At 38.6% G+C, this 27931-nt stretch overlaps 3 protein-coding genes across 6 annotated transcripts; 2 read left to right on the top strand and 1 right to left on the bottom strand.

Annotated features, from left to right (window-relative positions):
• Positions 1-77: 77 nt before the first annotated feature.
• Positions 78-9758, top strand: scamp5a (secretory carrier membrane protein 5a). Its single transcript, XM_044193000.1, has 7 exons — positions 78-288; positions 1182-1261; positions 1454-1573; positions 2630-2786; positions 2880-2981; positions 4012-4129; positions 6341-9758. The coding sequence occupies exons 2-7, from the start codon at positions 1255-1257 to the stop codon at positions 6527-6529; spliced, it is 693 nt and encodes a 230-aa protein (XP_044048935.1). The 5' UTR covers positions 78-288; positions 1182-1254; the 3' UTR covers positions 6530-9758.
• A 1400-nt stretch (positions 9759-11158) lies between these two features.
• On the bottom strand, positions 11159-21805 carry LOC122874733 (ubiquitin-conjugating enzyme E2 Q2-like). Of its 3 annotated transcripts, none has more exons than XM_044192998.1 (13): positions 21641-21805; positions 18605-18709; positions 18327-18449; positions 18178-18234; positions 17920-18072; positions 16580-16664; positions 16415-16475; positions 16216-16306; positions 16067-16125; positions 15219-15267; positions 15033-15128; positions 13866-13932; positions 11159-13775 (listed from the first exon to the last, which is right to left on the bottom strand). In XM_044192998.1, exons 1-13 carry the CDS (start codon positions 21797-21799, stop codon positions 13744-13746), a joined length of 1137 nt encoding a protein of 378 aa, XP_044048933.1. In that variant the 5' UTR covers positions 21800-21805; the 3' UTR covers positions 11159-13743. The 3 variants fall into 3 exon arrangements, 2 of the variants coding, with proteins under 2 accessions (XP_044048933.1, XP_044048934.1); XM_044192999.1 differs by having other exon boundaries at positions 17920-18069; XR_006377659.1 differs by lacking the exon at positions 16067-16125.
• LOC122874732 (UDP-glucuronosyltransferase 2C1-like) lies at positions 21794-27748 on the top strand. Of its 2 annotated transcripts, XM_044192996.1 has the most exons (3): positions 24290-24446; positions 24542-24624; positions 25589-27748. In XM_044192996.1, exon 3 carries the CDS (start codon positions 25608-25610, stop codon positions 27219-27221), a length of 1614 nt encoding a protein of 537 aa, XP_044048931.1. In that variant the 5' UTR covers positions 24290-24446; positions 24542-24624; positions 25589-25607; the 3' UTR covers positions 27222-27748. The 2 variants fall into 2 exon arrangements, with proteins under 2 accessions (XP_044048932.1, XP_044048931.1); XM_044192997.1 differs by lacking the exons at positions 24290-24446; positions 24542-24624 and adding an exon at positions 21794-21925.
• The last annotated feature ends 183 nt before the right edge of the window (positions 27749-27931 follow it).

The raw sequence follows: 27931 nt of genomic DNA, 5'->3' as shown, positions 1-27931 counted from the left end.
GGGCGGGGCTTGTTGAAATATGTCTGCTTTGCGATTGGTCGTTTCAGGACAGCAACAAATCTCTTAGTTGCTGTCGGGAGGGGGGGTGCGTGCGTAAAGAAAAGACCTCACGTGACGTGACCGCCTTTTACTCCCAAACCCATTATTTGAGGAATAACGTAACATATTTCTGTTTAAACAGCGCCAGATCTAACTGTTTCCTCCAATGTGTTTTAATGCCGATTAATCCATAAGATGCTATTTAAACGAACGGAGGGCTTCTAGCGACATTCACGGACTAAACGGGAGGTAAGGCGTTTTAATCGCTGCATTTTCATTCATTGCACTCCATCTAGGGCAGGAGGGAAATTAATGTATTAAAATAAACCGGATTCTGGCTTCAGTAAAACCTCGAAATCTGTAGCCTGGGTGGTTTATTGTGAGGAGTTTGGGTTTGACCTGCTCAGTGTCCGGATGAAGAGAAGCACCGATGCACTGTGTCGCACAGGCTGAAGGACGCTTCTCCATCGCCTGTGATCACGATGTACTGTGCCCCACTGCAGCATCACTGCCATCCGCAGAAAGAAATACACATATAAGACAGTTTGAGGGTCATAATGCATTAAATCAACCAGGATCAGTCTGTGGCAGATATGGCCTTATTTTGTGGCAGAAAGATGCCCTTCAGAGCTTCACTCCACATCCACAGTCATCATGCACTGAACTGTGGTTTACAAGCAGTCAGATAATGTGGAAGGTGGTTGATTATAGCATATTGGCAGGTTAAAGAGTTAAACAAACAGCTCTACTATATATATAGTCCAATCTGTAAACTCTGTAGGCCTGAAACACGCCTATATAACGCCATAGGTTATGAATACATTTTAGGAATCGCGACAAGGCCACACTGTGTCCCACCGCGCGCATTACACAGCTGTAATATGTGCTCAAGAAAACATGTTTATCTCTGTCGATTTAATGAATGATGCACCACCATGGGTGGATGTGGTGGATGTGCTGGAAGGGCTGGGTACCACCTCGAATCAAATCATACAGGGATTTAAAGTCTTTTATTCCAGTGAAGTGTGTGCATGCATCCACAGGAAGGCCTATGGAGGATTGTGGCCTGTTGCCTACATGGAGAGCAGTGTGTGAGAGAGTGATGTTGCACTTCATAAAACAGCTCTGTTCTTTCTCTGCAGTTTGGTTATCAAGGCAGCTGGAATTAAAGTTTGTGTGCCTCTTTGCAAGTGGAGACAAATACTGAACGTCATCATGGCAGGTAAGTTCCTGTCTATTCAACTACACAGTAATATGCATGTGATTTTAGAGCCAATGCACAAAGCTGGCTGTTAATGTTTCTCAACCCATTTAGAAAGGCTAACTTGTAATCCTTCATGCAGCTGTTTTGACTTGGTTTCTTTATGAATATGGTGTGTGGGCAGCTGTGTTGAACTGTGTCTTTGTATCCTAGAAAACAACTTCCCTCCTCTGCCTCGATTCATCCCCCTCAAGCCATGTTTTTACCAAGACTTCAATGAGATCCCAGACCAGCGTCGCACCATGTGCAAGAGGCTTTACTACCTATGGATCTGTGAGTGTACCTGCAGTAAAAGTTGGTGTGTTGACTGTTGGCTTGCAGCATAGTATTACATGTACAACATCTTCTACTACAATTCAAGTTTCAGTGTGTATGTTGCTTGCATCATAGTGTAAACTGTTAACCTGTCTGCCTGTGTTTTTTTATGCCATGTCACATGTTTTACCCAAAATATTATGAGAGTCAAACATCACAGACACTTCAGTATAGCTGTGAGACCAGATTGACCGGTCTCACTGTCTGGCACAGAGCCAGTTTTATATTTTTTGTGCATTTTTATGCACAGTTTGAAATATTGTGTCTAAGTTTGTATGACACATTTGCTTTGTGCTCTGTGTTTTAAGTAACTAAATCTCCACAAATCTAAAATCAGATTGATTTTGATCAACTTGATTATTAATTAATTACTATTTTGATTATTAATTAATCGTTTCAGGTATTTTTCAAGCAAAATGCCAAATTTCTCTGGTTCCAGCTTATTAAGATTATCTATCTAGATTATTGCTGCTTTTCTATCGTTGAAGATTGACTATCTTTGAGTTTTGGTCTGTTGGTCGGACAAAACTGTGATGAGCTTTTTTTTACTATTTTTTGTTAATACATAGACCAAACGACTAATCAAATAAATGAGACAATAATTGGCAGATTAATCAATTAAGAAAACAATCGTAAGTTGCAGCCCTTAGTGATAACAGAACATAATTGTAATGTGTCAAATTGTAATATTCACATGAATATCATGGTATCTTTTTCATAGGTTCTACCATTTGAAAACAAGAATGTAAGTCTGGTGAAAAAGTAGATTAGTTCATAATTGTTTGGTATTTGTAGAGTAGAAACTGCGTGTTGTGTGCTAAATAAACTGTAGCTTCACATTACATTCAATTTTTGTAGCTTTAATATAGAACTGAAAATTGGTACTGTGATTCATAGTGATTCAATCCTGTTGAATTATGAGTAATGCATCCTGTGGAAAATTCACCATAGAGGTTTTTGTTTTCAGTGTTTCATGTTTTGGTCCTCCTTGCTCCTTCTCTGTGACATTGACAGTGAATAGTGCCACACTGGCTGTTAATCTGATTGGCTGTCTGGCGTGGATGTGTGGAGGTGGCGGAGCGACCAACTTCGGCATGGCCTTCCTGTGGCTCATCCTCTTCACCCCCTGCTCCTACGTGTGCTGGTTCAGGCCCATCTACAAGGCCTTCAAGTGAGCTGGTTCCACTGTGAGCATACTCAACATTTGTACCTGCTGTTCTGCTGAATCACATCATTTCTGACGTGTATTATCCTCTCCATGCAGGACCGACAGCTCTTTCAACTTTATGGCTTTCTTCTTCGTCTTCATGGCCCAGGTTGTGATCAGTATTATTCAAACTGTTGGCATTCCAGGTTGGGGAGTGTGGTAAGGACTTTGAACGGTTTACTATCAAACACAGATATCTAATATGTTTACTATGAAGCATAAATATGGATGGGTGACAAATTAAAGAAAAAAAACAACATAAAGTTGTTTAGCAACCATAAGAGCGTCAATGCTCCTTGGCATACATTCTTCAAGTCTCTGGAACTCTATTGGAGGGATAAACACCTTTCTTCTTAAATATATTCACTCATTTGAAGTTTTGATGATGGTAGTGGAGCATGCTGTCGAACACATCACTCCAAAATCCAGAAGTGTTCAGCTGGGTTAAGATCTAGTGACTGCAAAGGCCCTAGCACACGATTCACATAATGTTTCATGCACAAACAATCAGTGACCCCTTGTGTCCTGTATGCAAGCATCTGCATTTGTTATGTTTCTCCACATATTCAGATTTTTCCTTAACTTTGTCATCCATCTGTACCCAAAAGAGTTTGAAGCACAAATATTGATTATTTTCCATCACCTCGGTGTACTGTACCATACCCAGCACTGAACAGAACGTTTTCTTTAAAATTTACACACAGCACAGGTCAGTCTGGTTCACGTTAGCCTGGAGAACCAGACACATCTGCCGAGCTCATGCTCATTTGCTCTGGCAGATACGTCTGGCCCCCCTCCGTGGATATATTATAAGAACTGGATACTGGACCCCAAGATGGCATCTATTCAGTCCATTGAGAATTGCTCGCCTGGCGCATACAGCAAAAAAAGTTTCTAGCTTCCGGGTTTACTTCCGGGGTAATAGTTTCAGATGTCCTGTCAACAGTTTTACAGACATATCTTTTATAATGGTGGCCTATGAGGAAAATGCTTTTGGGCATCAGGGGAATTTTTTGTTGGAATACTGCGAGTGGCCACTGGAAAAAAATTGGAAGCAAGGCTGAGCAGTGGTGCCGTAACAAATGATTACACATATTTTCAATGAATTTTGTTAATGTGGGGCTACTGGATAATGACTAATAATGCATTGTCATACGTGTGTTACTAACTCTTTTGTTGTTCCCATCAGTGGCTGGCTGGCTACCATCACCTTCTTCAGCACCAACATTGGCTCAGCTGTGGTCATGCTGATTCCCACCATCATGTTTACTGCGGTGGCTGTACTCTCCTTCATCGCCCTCACAAAGGTGACCTATACGTTTCTACTTCTTTCAGTAAAAGAAAAAGTTTAAGCTTCTTCTCCAGAAGCAACAATTAGCATTTTGTGGGCTTTCATTTGGTAAAATGGCTCTTTAAAGTCGAACTGAAATTTGAATTCTCCTCTCTTTTTTTGTTAGAAAATAACCTTGTAGCCTACATACACTCATACAAAACATTTATTCCCTCCTTTTCTAAGTCCACATAGCGTTGGTTATGGACCCATGGTGCTGTTAAGTGTATTCCACTCAAAAAGTGGATCTAGCAAACTAGGCTACCTAGCTTCGACTTGGAAAGTGAAAGCTAATTAACCTAGCTTGCTGATGATTCCCACGAGAAAGGAACCAGTGCTAACTTACTTTTCGTTATTGTTATTTCAACACGTGCTGAGTCATTGGCAGCTCTGACACACTCAGTGTTGTGCCACATTGTACAAAGCAGGGGGTCTAGGTAGCGTTAGCTGTATCTCTCTTTCATGGGTCCAACTGTTGGTGATGCCAAATCACCAGACTGTTAAAACTTATAGCAACGAGTAGCTAGTATGTCATACATGCAACTGGCAAACTGATTTTTATGCGTCCGCACCAGCGATAACCGTGGCATTATGTTTTCGGGTCGTCCGTCTGTCCCGACGTACCATTCTCATGCACGCGATATCTCAGGAACGCCTTGGAGGAATTTCAAACGTCCACTTGGACTCAAGGATGAACTGATTAGAATTTGGTTGTCAAAGGTCACTGTGACCTCACAAAACACGTTTTTGGCTATAACTCAAGGATTGATGACCATATTTAACGGTTGGTCGGACACTTTTGACTCAAAGGTCACTGTGACCTCAAAATGACCTTGACAAACACGTTTTTGGCCGTAACTCAACAAAATTTCACACAGATGTTTAATACAACGCCATTTTTTACCCAAAACGTAAAAGGTCGTCTTCACTGTGACATCATAACGTCTTGAAAAAATTGGCTTTTTTGGCCAATACTCAACACCATAACTCAGGAACAGAAGGGGAGATTGTGACCATATTTCGCAGTTGGTCGGACACTGACTCCGTGACACGTTTGACCTCAAAACAGGTTTTTAGCCATAATTTAAGAATGAATTGGGTGATCCCAGATTTCACACACATGTTGACTGGGACGACACAATGAGTAAACAATAACTAGCACAGTACAGGCTTTCCTCCATCTCGTCCGTTCTGCCTTTCACTTCCTGCCTCATTCTGAATTTCGAGCGTCATCTGAATCACGTGACTGCAAACAACGTAATGGAGCGCGCCTAGCTAATCGTGATCCTGTGAGTGAGTTTCACCTACAGCTCAGAGAGCGGCTTCGCATCTAAAAATGCCAGGAGAAAACAAAAGCACCACATTTTGTGTAGCTATACTCTATAAGAATCCATCTTTACATAGTAAACAAGTACACGTTTACCTGTATAGCCAATACATCTATGATAATCCTTCATTAATCAGTTCAACAATGTATATTCACTGGAATCATACATATGTATCATCACTATAGTGATAACTTCCATTTAGCCAAAAAATACACTTTATACCTTTTATTCAATTCCTTCCAACTGTTCACTACATATATTATATGAGTCTGGACAGACATATGTCTGTAAACTGCAGTTTGACTGGTTGGCTGAGGCAAACAAACGGGGTGGTAATTCTAGTTCAGAAAGCTCTGATATATTTGACTTGGCACTTAATAATGCAGAAGTGCCTGAAAACCAAACCAATATGGAGGCTTCACATCAGCCAAAGACCGTCTTTCAGTTCAATTAAACCCATATTTAATGGACATGGTGTTATATGTTATATGGATATGGTATTTAATGGATCCCAAAATTATGGAAGGCTCTTCCTTGTGTGTTTGATGTTTGTATTCCTTGTTCTGACTTCCTGCTTAAATAAAGGTTAATATAGTCAATGCACGTTGGAATTTAAGAGATATAATGGATGCTGCCCACAAACACGTTGCATCAATCAAATTACAGTCCCGACATCATCAGTGGTATGAAAAATTCATGCTAATCATCATCCCTACTAATGTAGCGGGCTGAAGACGAATAATTAAAAAAAATGTTCCTTCTATACTTCATTTTAATTTCAGTTCCACTGTAATTGTGTTGAACATTAATTTCCTGAAACACAGTGACCATGCTAAATTGCCTTTTGAATTAATTTGCAGGTTCATAACTTCTACCGTGGCAGTGGTGGCAGCTTGGGTAAGGCCCAAGAGGAGTGGGCCAGCGGGGCCTGGAAGAACCCCCATGTCCAGGAGGCAGCTCAGCAGGCGGCCATGGGAGCCGCGCAGGGAGCCATGCAGCAGAACCAATACTCAGCAGCCCCCACCTACAACTACGACGACCCGATGTAGGACAGAGGAGGAGGCCAGGCTGCCGTGTGGGAGAGATAAAAAGGGATCAATTAAGAACACAATTCAGAATTAGGTGCCCTTCATTATAACACTGTACAAGCTGAGTTCAAACAGAACAATGTAGAGAAAAGTCAAGTTTATTGAATTTTGAAACACGTGGAAGTTAATAATTTAAGTCAGTTCCCATTTAAAACAAAAAACAGCCAGTTACGAAAGAGCTGTTTTCTGTTTGTTTGTTTTTTTAATCTCTTATGCTGCTCAGTTTTAGCTGGTCAGTGTGTGTGTTGCTTTCCAACGGAGACACTTAATATAGCTAAAACCAGTATCCTGAGCTTCATCAGTTTATTCAGGTAGGTTCATCTGTGGTCAGCACAGAGTGACTTCTCTGCCTCTGCCTGTGTCACACTTTTAAATCAAATTTTAATGACCTTTAATGTGTTTTTTTTTTGAATGTACTATAGTAGCTACATTGTTAAAAGTGTTTACTTTCATTAGCCTTGGAGGTCACCAAACCCTAACAACATTTGCCCCTTATTGTAGCCTACTGTAGCTGTTTGCTACTCAGCTGACAAGTTTGACATACAAAATGTTGAGAAATCTTTAATGAATGATTTCCCATTAAAGGAATGGTTTGACAATTTGCGAAATGCACTTATTAACACATTATACGTTGTTTGTTTAAGCCTTAAAAAACGGGACCAGGAAGTTACTGCTCCTGACCAAGAAATAGTCCAACCCATGTGTTGTTTTTACATGTAGTGTTTTTTTGTATAGGTTAAACAAATGAGATATAATGTGTAAATAAGTAAGCTTCAGAGGTGCTGGTAGGTGGATTTTGTTATCTTTGAACAGAGCCAGGCTAGCTGTTTCCCTCTGCTTCCAGTCTTTATGCTTCGCTAAGCTAACCAATTGCTGATGGTAGCTTCATATTTATCGTACAGACATGAGAGTGGTATCAATCTTCGCATCTAATTCCAGCAAAGAAAAGCAAACAATGTCAAACTATTCCTTTAAGTTTTGGGTACAATTAAACCTTATTTATTTTGGGAGCATATTATCCTTTTAATATTGGCCAAGAAATTTAACATGTTTTTCTTACTCTGTATGTAAACTTTGTTACTTTTTTGTTGAAAAAGAAAAAGTTGAACTTGGCAAAAATCTCGACAATAAAATGAATCAATCAAATCAAAATATACAAAAATGAAATCAAAATCAAATAATTTGTCTATTAACATAAATAAAATCAGAAGACAAATCAGAAGGAATTAAAGTGTTTAAAATGTTAAAATGTTTAAATCCCAGAGAAAACCTTTTGCAGTTCATGTTTTGGTGACCTGATTGTTTTTTGTACTGATGAGAAGTTGCTCTGCGTCAGTGAACCTTTCAGACTAATTCAACATTTTTTTTTACATTCTCAGGAAAGATGTGACAGCTGGTTTTAAATTCTACCTGTAAAGCGAGTGTCAACGAATCGGGCTTTTTTCCCCTTTTATCACCATTATTCAACCATTCGGGGTGTTTGGTTTTCGTCATTACACACTGGTTTGTGTTTAGCGGGTTGATTTCAGTGAAATGAATTGTTATTAAATGTTAAAGTGAAGCACATGCAGTATTTAGGATTGCAGTTCATTGGATAAAACATTCCAAAACAACGTTGTACAGGTTAAACGTGAAAGAAAACCAAAACACTTGCAGTTTGGACAAACAGTAAATATTAATAATTGTTGTAGGTGGTCATAGCATTGTATGAAGTGATGGATGTTTTCCCCCTTTGGCAAATTCTCCCACTTACCCCTACATGTAAATGCTTAAATGACTTACTTGTTTCTGAAGCTCTGGATTTCAGGCCTTTTAGTGTGTCATTTCGTGGCTGTTGGTGTTATTCCATGAGTAGGTGTAATATGATATTTATATAAAAGAAAATTCAAGCCATTTATTTCTTTATGAAGTGAAATTGAAAGAGAGAATATTTGTGTGTAGCCCTCGTGAGGCCTGACAGTGTCATACTGATTTCACTGAAAAGATTTTTTGCCTCGTGTCACTCAAGTCTCCTTTGAAAACTTCAAGATTCAGTGGATGGTTATTACAGTAAAACAGTATAAGACTTGAAGCAGATATGAAGATACGTATCTGAATGCTCGTTATTTCAAAAACCTGTGAGTCGTCTTGTCTGATTGTGATGATGTGATATTCAATAGGCTGTTTGTTGTTTTACTTTTCAGTTGTTTTTTGTACCACCCTATTTTTTTTGTCTGTTTTGGATGATGTATGGATGAAGTTGAAGCACATGTTCATTGTGTCTTTCCATGGCTGTGGGCAACAGATTGTGAGTTTGTTTTTTTTTAAATTCTAATTTGTTTTGAACATTTTAAGTAACGTTTGCACTGGGTTACCTGTTGACATCAGTGCAAACTAAATTCACAGTGAATCACAGTGGAGCAATACTAACATAAATATATTAAACAGTAGAATTATTAGGATCAAGTGGGGTCCTGTTGTGCAGGCTTCAAATATAGACATGAATAGTTACAAACCATAACATAAAACTGTTATGAATTGAAAAAAAGTTTTCAAGTTGGACATCACTAGTATAATTTAACAATTGCATAACATTTTCACCAGCAGATGCACATACAGTAGTTAGCCCTGTAAACCATACCATTCACTTGCTCATCTGTTAGCAAATGTACAAAGTTTAGCTGATCAGTTCTATAAATTAAGTGTAAAGTATGCACAAAGATGAACAAGCAAGCTACCTTTCTCTGTGTGTAGTAAGTTATGATGGTCTTTAGTGAATTTTGGATCTGTCCAAACTTTTTGCCACATGTACATACAGCACAGTTAATGTGATTATGGAAATTACAGCTGTATAGTTATTGTGTAGCAAAAACTGCAGTGCACTGGTCAGCTAATACTTTGCATTTCATGTTGCTTTATCAAAGCTTCTGAAAGCCAATAACTCCCCCATGTTCCCACGTGTACTGTATGTTGTTTGATATGTATTATCATGTACTATATCATAACTAGATATAAATATATAATTACTTGAGGTGAGGTAAGTATTTGCCATGGATAAACACATTCAGTGGAAACATGCTCTAATTAGGTGAGTAAAATCGTTTGAGGAGGCTGTGTCTCCATGAGTGAAGTAAATGAGGAATACATTTTTGTGTATTACTTTTGTATTATTTAGTCTTACCCTAATAGATATTAAACAGTTCTTGTTGCATCCTGTTTTGTTATTGATGAGTTTGCATACGGGTCTTCTGCACACACTAGCCAGAATTTCTCCTACATTGCTACAGATGTAGAAGAACCATGAATCTCCATATTAGGTGATTTTTAAGTTTGAAAGATTGAAAAAAAAAAAGACTAACACAATAAAAAGCCATTGCATTTCATGAAATTGACATTTTGGAGATATAGTTTTCATTGACAGCAACACACAGCTAACCTATACACTCTTGTATCCAAAAAAGGTTTCTAAACTTCATCAACCAAATTTGAATGATTAATTTGTGCCCTTGGTTAAAGTGCAAAAGTGTGAGCTACCCTGAACAGAGTGACTCCTACTCATGATGAATACTAATGTGTTGTTAGTGTTGAATCACTGCAGCAACTCTTAACACCTTTTATGAATATTTTGCTTTTGAGGACCGAATGATCTGCGGTTTGAAAATAAGAGGTGATAAAATTCAAGACAAATATGTTGTAGTTAGAGTCTTCAACTGATGAATCAGCCCAGCAGCAAGTTGTTTGTAGGAATATTTCACCATCTTTTCAATGCAAATCAATTTGTTTTAGAATTTTCTAAAATCATCTTTTTTACAAGTGCCACAACCTGCCTTTTTCTTTCTTGTTTCAAGATACAGATGCATTTTTTTTTTAACAAGTTGATTTAAATTTAGGTAAGCAGTTTGAAAAATTCTTACTGGACTGCAAAATAAGATTTTTAGGACTCAGTTATACAGAAATGTATTTATATGAATGAGGGTTTTGCAGATTACACTTAAAATTTGCTCCACTTTGACCAACTACAACAAAAGTGCTGCTCACATGAATCCTTTAGTGATCATAACTTTTTATATATATATATATATATATATATATATATATATATATACATACATATATAAAAACACTAGGAAAGGAGCCATTCATCATAATGGGTACTTTTACTTTTGTTACATTAAGTACATTTTGATGATAATACTGCAACTAATGCAATTAAGTTTCTTGTGATTGACATCTTATGAAGTGGTGAATAAAATTAAGTTTTATTTGACCTAATAGGCATTCAGCACCGTCCCATATTTTTCCTTGTGGCTCTGACACATTTAAACGATGAGACACTAAATGCAAGTCTTTGATGTGGCTTTGCAGCACTGTAACACAGGAAACATCACTTATTCAGCTGTAGGTCAAACTGTGTGATAAATTACACATTTTACATGAGTCAACTCTTTCATACATAATCAAATAAGTATGACATTTGTATCAGCAGTAAATTCTTTTATTCATTTAATAAAATATCAACATCAGCCCACTATATCTGCAATACATTAACAGTGAAAATATTTTGCAGTCTAGTGACTCAAATAATACACAAGGAAACCAGTAAAACGGCAATAATCTTAAAATTCTTTATTCATAAACTTGATGCAAGTTTACAAATTACTGTACATGGTCAAAATTTCTTCAAATGGAAAATGAATAATAAAATAAAACCAAAGCAACCAACGGTGCCAGACTTGACCATCTGTTTGTTGGTGCCAGTAAATGAATACAATTGAGATAAATGAATCTTTTCAACACACAGTCCAGTTAGAGAAGCGTGCAAGTCTATTCACCACGGCATGACTATCAAACTTCAATCTCTTAATATCCCCTTTGACCAGAGTTTTGGCATTTTGGAGGCAGGCAATCACTCTAAAGGCTGTGTAGCGGGAGAGGTTGTACTTAAAACTTCAAGAAGTTTATGGTCCAACTTTCCTGTGCCGCCAGACAACACAGGCCCTTTAGAGGTTCTTCCTGATAATGATGCCCGATATTTCCTCCTCCCTCAGCCCCCCTCAGACCTGTAACAACAGGATGTGTGCCGAGAAATTTTTTATGTTCCATATTTTAAAATATTTAGCTCAGAATGTGTTTGCTGTTATACTTGACCTTTCCAGGCAGCTTGTTGCCAGTTGTGCAAATATTTTTATCAGGAATATTTAAAGATCACACATTGAAATCAAATCTACTTCAGTACTTGGGAGGAAAAAGGCAACAACAAAAAAATAAAAATGTATATACTACAGTGGGTATCGATGAGCCATTACATGTGGTGGTCATCATGCTACTGCAATCCTGTTAAAATGGCATCTTTCGGTAAATGTCCTTCCTCTTACATCGCTTGAATTAAAATAAACATGTGGCCCATATTATTGTAAAGCTCATTACATTGTCTGTTTTTGACATCAGATCAGTGGGTGAGTAAAGCCTAAACATCAGCGGTACAGAGCGTTAATTAATCCAAGAAAATAACCCAAAAACCCAACATGTACATGTACAGATTCCCCCCTAAGTATTGTTTGTTACCTGAGTTGCCATTCAAACATACTTTTGCAGACAGTGTTAAGTAAACTGCAAAAGAGCCAACAGATTGATAGATACAGTGTGTGTCCTGTAGTATGGGGAACAGCAGTACTGATGACGTACTACAGTATATTGCATGCTCAAAGTTAAAACGTACAGAGTTTCGAGTCAGTTCGTATTACACTACAAATGATCCTTCTTGTTACACACCAAAAGCGACACAGAAACATCTGTGGTATATTGTTGTGGCAAAGGAAGCCCTGCAAGTGATGTTCAGCTGCTGACTGAGACAACAGAGACAGCAGAGAGGGGACGAATCCAGCTGCATGTGACATCATGTAACAGGGTAGCAGTTTCAAATCTAAATTGGCCAGGGCCAAACCACTACAATCAACGTATGTCAGAAAGATATGACATACAAACTTGCTGCAACACTGGACAGTGATGGAAAGAAAATCACATCCACACACCCTTAATTTAATCCCTCTCTAAAGTCCATCCCAGCACACTTCTGCTTAACAAAGTGACTGTAATCAAATTCAACTATGTTTTACAACAGCGGTTAAGGCGAGGCTCCTGTGCAACATGCTGTAAATTTTGCACACACGGGGCTTCATTTTCTGCTTCAAACCAGCCATCAACCAGCTATAATCAATAGAAAGACCAATAGCCAAACTGAGCACTTGCGGGGCCCGATGTGTTAACAGAAATAAGGCAAAAAGAGCTCTTTAGCTTCAACATTAAATCTGTTTGAACTTCCAAAATGATGCCATAATGTTCATCTTATCTCTTGGGGAAAATATATCCACGTATCCTCTTCCCAAGATTGACAATATGCAGATTGGGATATGTTTTATGTCCTCTGGCCCTGTTTTATTATTATTATTGTTATTATTATTATTATTATTAACCATTGGTGGATTTGTTCACCAACAACAATTAATCTTAGCTCAACAACATTGTAGCATCTTGATTCTGCTTGGCCCAATATTCTTCACACATTTTAAAAAGAGCTAAAAGATACCGAGTGGTAGGTCATCTCAACTTAAAGATAAGCTTTCAAAATATGAAAATTGGCAAACTTATTGTACAGGATTCTCAAATATTAAAAACAATTTCCAAATAATATTTCTAAAACAATATTTGCATTTATGTACCAGTTAATTTCCAAAAGAAAAAAAAGGGGAAACAAAAACAATTGCGGCCAATAAAAAGGTGCAGGGAGGTGCCACTTCTAGAGCTTCAGTATCAATCTTCTTTTAAAATTCCCATTTAAAGAGGGGTAACCGACTGTTTGTGAAGCCCACTTTGTCAAAGCAGCTAAATAAAAAGCATTTCCCCACATTTAAAGGAGACTTTTTTTTTTTTAAAGACAAATGAGCATATTTAGAAAACTGGAGTAGTGATACCCTCACATCCTCCTCCTCACTAACGCTGAGGGGAGAAGCCAAGTGATACCAGAATAAAGTCTTTCCTGGAGCGGGGCAAAGGAATACTTATCAGATGAGCCAACGAGGTGGTTTCCGCGAGAAAGATGACATATCCCCAGTTAAGTCAGAGGGGGGAAAGATTCCAAAGAAAACAAGATACTTTGACCCAAAGACATGTTCTCAGTGCATAGTGGTAGTAGCTCTTTATCCATCCTCTTTAGGTGGTGTGTACCAGCCTGTAAAAGCAGAAAGAGAAACCCCATTGCCAATGGATCCATACCACTGTGTGTCTACTGAGCCCCAACCATTTAGAAATATTTACTCACCATTCTTTTCATGAATCTGCACAAGGGATTTGTACGACTGTTGTGCTCTGGCAAGATTGTACTGGTTCTGAAAAACAAAGAATGTTCTGTTTGATGCACAGAAATTGCTCGCTATGCAGTAGGAACAATATAAACAATGACAATCAATGAAAAACAAACGCAATGTTCCCAGTCTGCGTATGGTGGGGGAACTTTGTTGCATGTCATTCCCCATCTCTCTCCCATACGTTTCTCTCATCTTTTTACTGCTGACTCCAACAAAGGCATAAAACGACCAATATACATATATAATCTTTACTCCTCTAAAGTGCAACTATGTCAGTAAACGGTTTGTGAAAATAGTCTCTACGGGGTCTGTCCCCTTTAGTAATGGCAGCTGAAGTTATGCAGAAAATACACTGAAACTGTAATCACTCTTCTTGTCTCATATAAAGTGACAGGAAAAAAGCAGCTAGGGGGGTTTCAACACGTACGGTCATTCAGAGGGGGTACAAGCTGTTATAGCATTTATCTGTTGCCTGATCAGTTCAACCACTGAATGATCTCTATGGGTGAGAAAGCATCAGTCTGTATGGGTGAGGGAACGGCGTGTCTTTTTCTGACATTATTGGCAGCTTCATGTACATTACCACCACCATCTGGGCTGGAGTACTGACAACTGACCCTGATTTGCATGTAGCACGTCGAAACCAAGTAGGACTGCGATCTGGCGAGAGGAGATGCATATGCGTAGCTAAAGTGAGTCTATTGAATCGCATCTGCATTTTATCCGGACACTTGATATGATGGGTGTAAAAAGGACCTATGATTTAACTTGAGACACTTTTCTCTTTACTTGATTTTTCTACAGAAACACAACCCAGAAACACAACCGCTACACAATTTGGTGTCTTAGGGCCTCAGTATGCTTCAAATGAACAGCATATGAAACCCCCTCCCACTCCACCATACATATATTTTTCCATTTTTCAGGCAACCACTTCACAGCATCATGAAAGCCTTTGATGAGAAACTGTCCCAAACTGTGCCTGGTTATCCCCATCTCTAGGATTCATTGCAGCTCTCTGACAGCAGGCTTTTTGCCCCACCTTCGAGCGTGGCCATTTGAAACAGCTAGAAACACTTTTGCCTTTAGACATGGTCGAACGACACGCTGACAGCTGTTACCTTATTGGCTCCAAACTGCACCCTGGCTTTTCCTTTAACCAGAGTTGCATTTATCTGCATAATGACAGACTCTATGGAATAGGCACTGCTCCACCCCTGAAAAAAAAAACACACACAAAACCATTAATTCTGTTGATAAAGTTGAGCAACCTCATGTCATAATATGTATCAAACTCACTAACACACCTGTTTTGTGAGAAGTTCCATGCACAAGGCTCCTCCTCCTAGAACATAACTGAAATAAAAAGACAAACATTCAGTATTAAGGATGAGTAGCAAATATTACATATAAAAACAGATGTGTACATTTGATCAAGAAAGTGTTCACTTGACTTTTTGCAAATTTGTTGTGCTTAAAATTGATTTCACATGGTCTTGATTTGGCTTGTGGGAGAGATTTCGATTTTTGCAAAGAGGCAATTTTAATCTAGAAGATGTTGTGAATGCAACTTTTGGATGTACCAAGAAATTTAAGCTGTAATTTCCTGGCAAAGAACCCTTAAAGAATCTGTACGATTTGAGATGCATGATGGATTTGTATCACAGTGTCAAAGCATTGAATGAATTGCCAAAAAGTCTTATTTGCACTGGTGTATGGCAATGCTTTTATTTACTTTTAGGAGTCAGAGGCAATAATTTGCAGCCAGTCATAAGCAAACCACATAGCCTGTACTACGCAGCAGTAACATAGCATAAAATAAAGTCCACCCTGCACCTAAAAGCACAAAGTGATTCATCAAAGGATCTGACATCAGCTTTGTAAGCAAGCAAAGCACAGTATCAACACATCTGCAACAGCTGCAAACACAACATATGATGTGAAACATTTGGAGTTAGTACTTCACATTTGTGTTTTTTTAATTTCCATCCATGATGGGACAAATTAATATCTTGAGTAAATCTCTCCCAACAAAGTCCAAAATCCATCTCAAAACTGTGTGCACAACAAATGTGGACCAAGTCCCAGTGAGTGAATACTTTCTTCAGAGTATTTCATATGCAAACTGTGCAGGGGGAGATCACTACACACTCACCCTCCGGAGAGCACAGGTGAGACAACCCGTACAAAAGGTGGGTCAAAAGGAAAATTATCCTGTCATATGAAGGAAAAAAATAAAACTTGAGTCTCGAGAAAACTCTTTCCCCCAAAAAAACAATTGACAAATATTATCACAGGACTCACTTTATATGAGAAATTGAGCAGAATGTAGTCCACTCCTTCCTTTTCTTTTAAGACCTGCAAGTCACTATGTAATGGACTATCTGGGTCTACCCTGTAATACAGAAGAACAAGTCAAATCTAACAGAAAACAAAATATACCATGTAACACAATATTTGCAAAGCTGGAAAATTTTAAAAGCAACTGAATGTGAGAACTTACGTCCTTAACTTGACATGCCATTCATAAAGGCTGTCACTGACTAGTTCGACTGAATAAATACCTGTGAAGCAAGTGACATACACACAGAGCTTTAACTTCAATCTGCTGATGAATTGTTAAAACCATAAAAGTCACCACTGTAGGGTAATGTGTCATTATAGTCACCCGTCTTGTAACTCTGTGATCTGTAGATCTCCCTGAGTTCCTTCATTAGGCGGTCTGAGGCTTGCACAGAGCCAGACACTGCACCCTGTAACATAAATCACAAAAGGTGAATCACACAGATGGCAGGACACCAGGACAAATAAGACGATACAGTATATTATAGAGGTGGGCAGGGCTACATCAGGGCAATTGGAGATCCGTAGGTTAAAGTTCAGTTCGTTTCTGTCTATCGACAAAGCTACATTTGAGCATTTCCAACACTTGAAAGGAGAACCAACTCTCCTTGAGTGTAAAAAAGGTGGATTACTAAACTTTTCTACTATAAGCCCATAAAGAGAAACCTTAGATCATGAAGCATGTCCGTGCAGTAATGATACCGGTGACTTTAAGATATTTTAACATGTTGACCTTTATAACATCTGAATAAATTCAGCAATTTGAATCAGTTTGGATCATTTCACCAACTACAGTCTTGTGTTTCTGTTCCATTTGCAAAAAATGACATGTTCAGAGCTCCGAATTTTAGCTGGAATCTTCTCCATCACCAATGAGGCCACTGTGTTGCCTGATAATGTTGGACAGCACTGATGTGAAAGTTGAGAGTCAACAAAATGTTAGCATTTTTTCCTCTGCACCAGCAGCCACACTGTGTCAGCAGTGAAAGGAACGATGAGTCTGCGTTTTGGACGTAGTGCTGCTATTGATCTGAACATGGCCAAACTGACTGAAAAATTGTAATTTGTCAGAAGAATTTATGTACAGTGGCTACAGTATAATCCTATAGTGCTGTGAAACTAACCAGGAGTAGGGTTGGGTTCCTGTAAACGTTCAGTTTTGCCAAATGGATCCTTGTTGGCAAAATATCCAGACTCGCTAAACTCCAACGCTAACAAATCTCTTATCGAACCTTTTGTCTCTCCTCGCTATTCAGTAAAGAGCAATGTAGAAAACATTTGATCCATGAAGCAGGAATTTGACTGACATTTCATATCTAATGCTGCTCATCTCATTTTCAGCTTGTAGTTACAGGTTGTGAACATTTTTTGGGCTGCCACTAAAAAGTAGTGTTTCAGCCTTCTCATCAAGTGATTACAGATCTAAATTGACTGTGAGTTTAGTTATTTATTACTTCAGTTATTTACCAATGTGAAATCTAGTTAGATTTGATATGGTACTTGAGAGGATTTGGATTCAATAAGTGGATTCGAAAGTGGATTCACATTTAATAAAATGCTGTTAAAAATCAAACATTTACAAGGAAAAGCAGCTCCTCCACTTCTAAGCTCTATTACATTCACCAAAACTCAATAAAGAAAAACATGAACTAAAAGAGCACTTACATTCAAGTGATCCTGTCTCTGGTTTTTACGAATCTTCTCCAAGATGGCCAGATTTTCTTTTTCTATCCCGTCATCTTCTGACTTTTTTCCATCTGCTGGCTCCTCTTCTTTCATGTCGTAATGGTCCAGGTCTTGGTCTAGGTCAATGTCCTGCTGCCAGTGTATCAGTTATGTTTAGAAACAGGATGTAAAACAAACTGGACCATTAAGCTATAAATAATATAAATCCACTAAACTGTCAAGAATACACATAGGTACCTCGCCCATTTCTTCCTCCTCTTCCTCCTCAGATGTCACCTCATCTGGTGGCCCATGCTGTAGGGTGGAGAAACATTGTGAGCTGACAAACACTGAGATTTCAAATGCAACAAAAATACATGAATTTTACTCTTGTTTTAGGCAAGCACCTTTCGCTCGTGTGTTATCGGGCCAGCGGGTAGAGGCTGGTCGAGCATTTCTACATCTGGATGTTGTGGCAGGTTGTAAAGCCGACAGAGATCACAAATGAGGCGCTTCAACTGCTGAAGAAGCTACGGGTAAAATCAGCAAGATAAAACATCAATAATGAAAACCCAAGTGCCATTATACAATTCAACCAAGTTTCTACTGCTATAGCACTAAATGTGTGTGACATTAGCATTCTGAGCAAGCCTCTGTGAAGCTGGATGCACATCAGCCAACTTACCAATGTGCTGCCTTTTCTCACATCCTCTAAGCGCTCCAACACTTCAGCCAGACTAGGATCATCCGAGTCAACAAACCATATTGGGGGTGTTGAGGGATAGGATTCCTGCAACAGTAGGACATGGAAATTAGCCAGTCATGCTTGTATATCAGTGGCTTTATTGTCTACAGATTGTAAATTAAAGGGACAGTTCACCTCAAAATCAAAATTACATATTTTTCCTCTTACCTGTAGTGCTATTTATCCATCTAGATTGTTTTGGTGTGAGCTGCCGTGTTTTGGAGATATCGGCCGTAGAGATGTCTGCCTTTTTTTAATATAATGGAACTAGATGGCACTTGGCTTGTGGTGCTCAAAGTGCCAAACAATAAATAAAAAATCAAATAAAATACATGTGAGCAGTTTCATGTAAGAGCTAATTATAGTTCTGCTCACAACAAGGTCTGTGGATTATCTTGAGTAACCGAGTCATGATTTCTGGAAAGAGACATTGCTGTTGAGTTTTTCAAATGTATTTTTTGGCACTTTGGCACACTTTAACACCACTGCTTTTATGAAACCAAAATGTTGCCCAGGGAAACCTCACCTATATAAAATGTTCGTTTGTTCCAAAGCTATAAATGATTTCAGACCAAATGTCTTAGCCCACACAGCCACCCACTGAACAACATGATTTGTCTACTGCCAGCTGTAGAGCAAGAGTATCTCCAGCCCTGGACTACAAGTGGCTGCGCTGAACGTTCAATTAGAGCTTAATACAGTTGTTAACTCATGAGTGGACTGAGAGACCATTCTGAATTATAAAGGGCTAATTCTTCATCCCAGGAGATTATGGTATAGTGGGGGGGAAAATATAGCTGGACTGTTGTGTAGTCTAGCAAGCAAGCTTAATGGTCTGTTGTGTATAAGTACGTAATGTATTGGTAATAACTTTCAGTAGCAAGGATCACATGTCCAATTTCCAGAAAGGAACATGCCACACATATTTATATAGGTTTAGTTATAGACGGGTTATGGTTTGACTCTGGGAGTGGTTCATGCCTCATCATGTTATATGGGATGGATGGTAGAGATGGGAAAGATTCCCATATTTACAACTTGTGAACAAACAAGTCATCAGACAACTCAAGACAGTCGTATGATTGTGGTGTTAGTTGTGTGGGGGTTTAAAGTACTGTGCATTGACAATATAGCTCTATATCCATTAAATTTGAGACTACTTACCTTGAATGACAGACTATGGCTGACATGAGGCATTAGTGTTTGTTTGGTTTTCAACACTTTTGTGTTATTGCGCACCAAGTCAGAAATATTGGAGCTTTCAGAAAAATCGTAAACATAATTATGACTTGTAGGTTGAAGTGAACGCTTTTTACGAGTTGGAAACTGGTTGGTACAGTAATTCCAATATGTACAAAGCATAAAAAAATTGTTTTTGTGCAGATTGTTGTTGCAGGCACCTGTGAAGATTTGTGGATTGCATGAACATGACATAAGCCACTGACATTTGCATTCAGCCAAACAGCTGCCATTCAACATTTCAGCTATCTTCATACATTTCTGGGATGACTGGTTCTAGCACTAATCATCATAAAGCCAGTGTAAATCAGTGTATCACAACAGATAACTAAGGCAGTGTTATTATTTTCCATCTCTACCTGCTCTTCCTATAAGTGATTGGCTAAATCAGATGGGCTCAGCCAATCAAGCGCTGGTGACCACACATGATCCCGCTAATCAGACGTGGGAAATATGCAGGGCTTGGGGTATCCAGGGGCAGGATTGACTGAACTAACTTTAAGTGGGGGGACCACCTTTTTTTACTCACTCACTTCTCCTTTTCTAGTAGGAGGATTGTGATGCTGAATGTACTCTCGTTTATTTGAGATTGATGCAGACTGACTCAGCTTGAGTCTCAACATGACATGGCTATCAAAACATTTTAACAAGCCTGATCTGTGTCCCCAAAAACGAGCATAAGTGGAACTGGGTGGTGTGGATGTTTTTGCCTAGAGAGGAGTTTGTGGTCAGGATGTTAGGTTGCTCTGTGCCACCTGAACCATACGAATACAAGTGCCATGACAAGAGTGAGCCTCAGATGTTGGTGACATCATCGACACTTTGTGATGGCTAACATGTTTTTTGCACAAGTCTGAAAATTATTTACATTACTAATAATGCATATACACCGCTTCAAGGAGTTGGTGTTAAAATGCATAAAAATAACAGGCCCATCTGAAGTTATCTACGTTAAAAAAAAAACTAAATAGAAAAAATTAAAATAAAATATACACACACACACACACACACACACACACACACAATCAGTTGGTTAAAAAATAACACTAACAGTTCCGACTCCTTCATATCTACATTATATCGCTTTCTACATATTTTGCTATCCAGATAAAGGGACCAATAACGTCACAGCTTTAATACGTGCCAGTAAGTTCGTCAGAGGGATCAGTCTATTTACTGAAATGGCAGAAAACACAGTTAAACAACATTCCATTAAACTGTCCCTTTCACATCTTTAACGTTAAATAGAGGCATTCAGCGGTATGCAAGTTCAGATAAACGTGTTCTTTGACATATAGGCTGTGGTGTGTTGCGAAAGATCACATATGCCTAAGCTAAATAACATTCAGACTAAACTAGATACGTAGGTTTAGTAGTTAGAAAGTTAGCAACGGTGGTACTGCAAACAGTAACGCAGTTAATGTTATTTTGGCTAACAAGAAAAAGCTAGCGTCAACGTTACCTTCAGTTTAACAGGCTAGCAAAAGCTACCGCAGCGTCGCTACTAATCGACGTTTTCTTGTATACTTTCTCAAAGTGAATTTAACACTGGTGCTATGTTGTTTTATTTAATCAACGGGGTTACGTAAATCTTGATGGCTAAACACAACCGGAAAATAAAAGCGAACACTTTATTCGTTGTTAATTTGTAAACACGAAACCTTCCGCGGAATGATTTGGTTTCAGTTGATAGTCAGTAGCTGGGTTAGCTTGTACGCAGAGCTGGCCTGGACTCACCGTGATGTTGCAGTGAATGATCAGCAGCTTCTCTCCTGTTACGTTGAATTGGCAGCTGAGTTCGTCGGGTTTCCAGTCTAATATTCTGAATCGTTCGTGGTTTGGGTCAAAAATTGACTCCAAAAACTTCAATTCGGCCTTCAGCCCCGAAACCGACATCTTCTACTCATCTCAAACCACCAGGCCGCTGGCAGAGGGGAAGTCGGGGCGGGATGTGACCGCGCAGTTGAGTCGGGTCTACGGATCTCGCACGTTAGCGTGAGAACAACAACAAAGGGCTGGAGGGTGAGGTTCATGATGTACACTGTCAGGAGTATTTGACAGCTATGGCACTACACAACTTTACCTTGATTTAAATGAGCTTTATTGTATTTTATATTATTTGTTGTATTATTTTGTTATTATTACATGATTTTATTTGGCACCAATTTCATAGTAGTGCTCACAAATACACAGCCATCAATATCGCACACCCAAAATGTAAACATGCTAAATAAATAACGTATTTATGTGCACAACAAATATGTAATATACAGTGAACCTTGAGAAAGTTTTTTAAAGAGCAAGGCTGGATTACCAACCAGGCAAAGCGGGCAGCTGCCCCAGGTCCTCAGACTTTGAGGGGCCTCAAAACCCCCAGGTTCACTGTGTGTTGTTGGTGGTTCATCAAATTACTACAAACTAACTGACACTATAGTACTAAGAAAAAAAGTAGGCATAATCAAAAGCATGACTTAAATACTACTTTATAAAAGGGTTTGACTACCAGGCAAGTTCCATTTGTAAGAATTAAAGCTCCTCTTTTAGCTTTCAGATTTGATATTAATAACAGCAACACCTGCACAGTATAATGCAGTCCAACACAAACCTAATAACTTTGTGAAGCCTAACAAGTTCAGATTTTTGAGGCTGTGTCATAGAGCTGTTCTTCTCTTTGGTAGTTTTGAGCAGAATACCTATAATGCAGTACAAAATATGCTGCAAACTATGTAAATCTTAATAATTGTTGTTGTTAATTGTTGGTTGTTTGACATGGAGTGATTTTAATGGTAATGATATAGGTATTTATTGTGTTGGCTCGTTGGTAGTAATGTCTCAGTTATGATCTCAATTTACTTTTGAGCATTTATTTATTTGTTTTTTATGGAGACACATTTTATGAACACAAAAATCACATAAACATTGGTAGACCCCCTTAAGTCCCCCTTTACTCTCCCCAATGGTGAATACCCAACTCAGTGTTTATTGATACAGTACTGTAAAGTTTGTTTGCATCATTTATGTACAGTGTACAGTACTAAGCTCTGTACAGGAAGGGCCAGAGCCGACCCTATTTTCTGAGGAGGCTGAAGTCCTTCAACATCTGCCGGACAATGCTGAAGATGTTTTATGAGTCTGTGGTGGCCAGTGCTATCCTGTATGCTGTTGCATGCTGGGGCAGCAGGTTGAAGGTAGCGGACGCTAATAGGCTCAACAAACTGATCCGTAAGGCCAGTGACATTGTGGGGGTGGAGCTGGACTCTCTGTCAGTGGTGTCAGAGAGGAGGATGCTGGCCAAACTACATGCCATCTTGGACAGTGTCTCCCACCCACTCCATGACGTGCTGGTCAAACAAAGGAGCACCTTCAGTGGAAGACTCATCCCCCCAAAAAGCACTACAGAGCGCCACAGGAAGTCATTCCTGCCTGTGGCCAGCAAACTCTTTAACTCCTCCCTCTAAGTGTTAGTCTATATGACCCTAGGTCATTAACTGGACATTGATCATTAACATCACTGCAATACTTGACATAATTGTGCAATATTCTGTGTTAATACTGCTGTGCAATATCCTCTGTTTCATTATAATCTTAATAAGCTTAACTTGACAGTTCATGCACTATTACTTTATACCGTATTATTATCATCAACCGGTAAACCCACTTTGTCCTTCACACTTATTTTAATTTTATACTTATACCCTCTTGGTACATCATTTATTTTCTGACCTGTATTATAGTGTATTATATTTTTTGCTTAGTACTTCTATTCCTGTGTGCACTGACGTGATAGTGAGCTGCTGTAACAAAAGAGTTTCCCCTTGGGGATCAATAAAGTATTTCTGATTCTGATTCTGAGATTGGAGCAGTGGTTTTCATCCGGAGGTCAGGACCCCCTGGGAAAGTCCCAAGACAAATCTAAGGGGTCATGAGTTGAACAAGACATTAAAGCACAAAATAATATATTTCTACCACACAAAATTATATTTAGCTTTCATAATGTTTCTAATTCTTTCTTTTTGCATTTAAATTGCTGTATAATTTCATATCTTCAAGTCCCATAAAAGTATTCAAATGAAACATTCTGGGAGGGACCTGGCCATCACCTGTAGACGTATCCAACCTGTATGTGAGGGTTTCTAAATGGGATAATGTTATTTGCAGTGTATTTTATGTTAAAGAAGTATGGTTTTTATGGCTCTATGTTGTTTTGAAAAATTGAGTATTATTTTAGGACATCACTGCAGCAGCTGTGAAAAAAAATGGGCTGGTTAATATTACTCGTCTGTTCAGGTAAACAATCATGAGCAATTTAACGTTAAATACACTGACTTGACACTAGATGGCACAACAGATAAATGTATTCTGCTCACAACTAAGCATGCAGTACCATGAGCTGTAAACTCATTTTACAACAGGGCTCTTATCTGCAGCAGTACACACCTTATACAACAGAGCTGTAAATACATGTAACTATGCCAGCTAGTCAAGACTTTGAAGGACAGACTAGGAGGTGCATTCACCACTCTCTTTCCAACTGTGCACAAAACCTGCCATCTTATCCATCCATCCATTTTCTACCGCTTGGTCCCCGTTAGGGGGTCGCGGGTGACTGGAGCCTATCCCAGTGACTTCGGGCCTTAGCCTGCCATCTTATTGAGTACCTAATACTGTAGTTGAACTGACACTTTGAAGTTGGATTACCTTTCCTGTACCAGTGGATTTGGGTAAGTGTTAATAAAAATCTCTGTTACGAGCACATATAAAGTAAAACGAGCCATGGAATATGTGTTTTGTGAAACATTGGTGTAAAGGATCACAGTTTTCTGTGCAGGTCTTGGTAGTTACCTGTAAAGTTTAACAGGAGGATAATTGTTGTTAACAGTAATCAACTTATGTTTTAAAATATTATTTCATTAGTTGTTGTTTAGAGTGTCTCCTGTATTAAACACCACATCAATAAATAGGGAGTGATCTGTTTTGAATTTTGGTGTTTGGGCTACTCTTGTTTTCATTTGAATCACTGATTGTGCCCAATGTAAGGTTTACAATCCAGTGTCAACTCAACAGTGGTGGAAGAAGTATTCAGATCCTTTAAGTAAAAGTACCAATAAAACAATGTAAAAATACTTAATTACAAGTAAAAGCCATTCATTCATAAGTATTATCAGCAAAATGTACTTAAAGTATCAAAAGTAAAAGTGCTCGTTCTGCAGTAAAATGTCCACTGTGACTGATATATTATTAAATATTTAATTATTAGATTGTTAATACTGATGTATAAATGTGTAAGTAGTATTTTACTGCTTTCTACTGTTTACTGCACTGTACTTTACTGTTTAACTACTTTAAATACAGTTAAAGTAGTTGATCAGTGGTTTGCATCTTTGACAATGCATTGTATTTTACAAACTTATCATATATTTTTATGTAAACATTTAATCTGCAAAGTAAATAGTAACTATCGCTGTCAAATAATGTAGTGGAGTAGAACGTGCAATATTTCCCTCTGAAATGTGGTGGAGTACATAAAGTAGCATTAAATGGTACCTCAAAACTGTTCTTAAATTCGGTACTTGAGTGAATGTATTTTTCCACCACTGCATTTCATTTATAGTATGAGTGTAAACACAAAAACGTGCAAACCAGACAGGTAGTACTCTCTTATTGACTTGTTTTTGTGTTTTTAAGGTCTCTGAGGGATGTCAGCATGAAGGTGCCTCGTTCGTCTCTGATCACCTTTGCTCTACTGTTGAGTCAACTATCCAGTGCATCTGGGGGCAAAATCCTGGTGTTCCCATTGGATGGAAGCCATTGGGTAAACATGAAAGTACTCATTGAGGAACTGCATGCCAAAGGCCATGAGGTCACTGTGGTTCGGGCGCCCGATAGCTGGTACATCAGTGAAAAGTCTCCTTTCTACACCTCTGTCACCCTTCCCAGCCCTAATGGTTTTGAGGAAAACTTTGAAACTTTTTTGTCTCGACAGCTGGAGGTCCGGCTTCAGGGTAAGCACACATCTTTTTGGTCTCGCATCTGGACTCGTATTCAAATGGAGCGGGTGGTTGTGGACCAGTTCTTTCAGTTCCATAAGGGAATGAGTGAAATGGTCATTCAGATGTTTGAAGATAAAAACCTGATGCAGACTTTCCATGATGCCAAATATGATGTGGTTTTGACTGACCCCGGCATCGGCGGAGGGGCAATGCTGGCACGTCGGCTCCAAGTTCCTCTTGTTTTCAATGTGAGATGGACCATTCAAGGTGAAGCTCATTTCCTTATTGCCCCCTCACCTCTGTCATACATCCCTTTCACTGCAACAGAGTTGACAGATAAGATGACCTTCCCTCAAAGAGTAAAAAATGTTGTAAGTTATATCCTTGGGATGTACACACTGTCGTGCATCACAGAACCTCATTACAAACCAGTAGTTAAGAAGTACTTTGGTCCTGGTGTGGATTACTCAACATTTTTCCTGGATGCTGATATATGGCTTATGAGGAATGATTTTGTCTTTGAATTTCCGCGTCCAACAATGCCAAATATAGTCTACATGGGTGGATTTCAGTGCAAGCCCCCAAAGTCGCTCCCTGCCGACCTGGAGCAGTTTGTCCAGAGTTCTGGAGATCATGGGGTCATTATGATGACTTTAGGAACTTTGGTTGGGAAGCTTCCTCAAGATATCGCTGAGGAGATTGCTGCAGCCTTTGCCCAGCTGCCTCAGAAGGTTGTATGGAGGTATATGGGACAAAGGCCAGCCAACCTGGGCAACAACACATTGATGGTTAACTGGCTGCCACAGAAAGACCTCTTAGGACATCCCAAAACTAGAGTGTTTGTGACCCACGGAGGCACTAATGGGGTTCAGGAAGCAATTTATCATGGAGTTCCTATAGTTGGACTTCCTTTATTCTTTGATCAGCCTGATAACCTCTCCAGAATCAGAGCAAAGGGAGGAGCTGTGATTGTGGATATTGCGGTGCTTGATAGACACATCTTTACAGATGCCCTGATGACGGCTCTTTACAATTCCTCTTACAGGGAAAACATGCAGACGCTCTCAAGGCTGCATAGAGATCAGCCCATGAAACCACTGGACCAGGCAGTGTTTTGGATAGAACATGTCATAAGACATAAAGGAGCCCGTCATCTGCAGACACAGTCCATCAAAATGTCCTGGTTTGTTTACAAGTCTATGGATGTCATCGCCACTTTGTTGATAGTTGTTTTGCTTATAACATTCACCTGCATTTCAATTGTAAGGTTACTGTGGATAATTATTTTTGACGTGAAAGAAGTTAAACATGAATTACTTGAAAAATAAAATATTCAGATGATCAAATGTTGTTCAAATTATTACATTAACCCAACAATTGTCACTGTGTGTGATGTTGCTAAAGTTGACAGTATAAGGAAAAATACTGTATGACATTTTTTTTATTCATAAAATGTGATAAAATAGATTTTATCTGTCAACATAATTAAGGCTTGTAACTAAGACTTAGGCTTGTAACTAATTAAGGCAGCTAACTGTCAGTGTCAGCTGGCTTTGCACTGTTTCAGTGTATTTACCATAAAGGTCAGGATTCTGTTCAAAAACATTATTTTACTGTTTGTACTCTTTTAAGTAGATTAAGCTTAATGTAGATGAAAACAAGGAGAACGTCAACATGTTTACTCTTGAGTGATAAATCCACACAATATATGGTATTACTAATACAAAATGGGCCTGAATTTTCTTAACAGATCATAAATTAGGAATGTTTGTGTTAGCTAATATATGAGTTATGGATGTGGATGTTAATGTAAACATGATCTGAATAAAATGATTAAAATCTTTTTTGAAAATTCTACTGTCTGGTTTATTGTTAAGGAACTAAATGTGGATTCCCAGTAAAAGAAAAGAGATACAACTTAGAGATAAAATGTATTAATTAACAATTCCTTCAGATATTAAAGACAAGAAGCTAAATAATTGTCATTTAATATGTTTTTTAAATTTAATTATGATACAGTCAATGCATAAATAAAAAG

This window comes from Siniperca chuatsi, linkage group LG4 (genome assembly GCF_020085105.1).
Source record: "Siniperca chuatsi isolate FFG_IHB_CAS linkage group LG4, ASM2008510v1, whole genome shotgun sequence".
Taxonomy (NCBI): Eukaryota; Metazoa; Chordata; class Actinopteri; order Centrarchiformes; family Sinipercidae; genus Siniperca; species Siniperca chuatsi.
This window is presented reverse-complemented; position numbering and strand designations above follow the sequence as displayed.

Coding starts and splice junctions, on each gene's coding strand:
- scamp5a (XM_044193000.1), top strand. Junction 1,574..2,629: donor GCTTTACTACCTATGGATCT/GTGAGTGTACCT, acceptor TGACATTGACAG/TGAATAGTGCCACACTGGCT. Junction 4,130..6,340: donor CCTTCATCGCCCTCACAAAG/GTGACCTATACG, acceptor ATTAATTTGCAG/GTTCATAACTTCTACCGTGG.
- LOC122874733 (XM_044192998.1), bottom strand. CDS start 21,799: ATGTCGGTTTCGGGGCTGAAGGCCGAATTGAAGTTTTTGGAGTCAATT. Junction 16,476..16,579: donor ATCACAGAGTTACAAGACGG/GTGACTATAATG, acceptor CTTGCTTCACAG/GTATTTATTCAGTCGAACTA. Junction 15,129..15,218: donor TGGAACTTCTCACAAAACAG/GTGTGTTAGTGA, acceptor TTTTTTTTTCAG/GGGTGGAGCAGTGCCTATTC.
- LOC122874732 (XM_044192997.1), top strand. CDS start 25,608: ATGAAGGTGCCTCGTTCGTCTCTGATCACCTTTGCTCTACTGTTGAGT.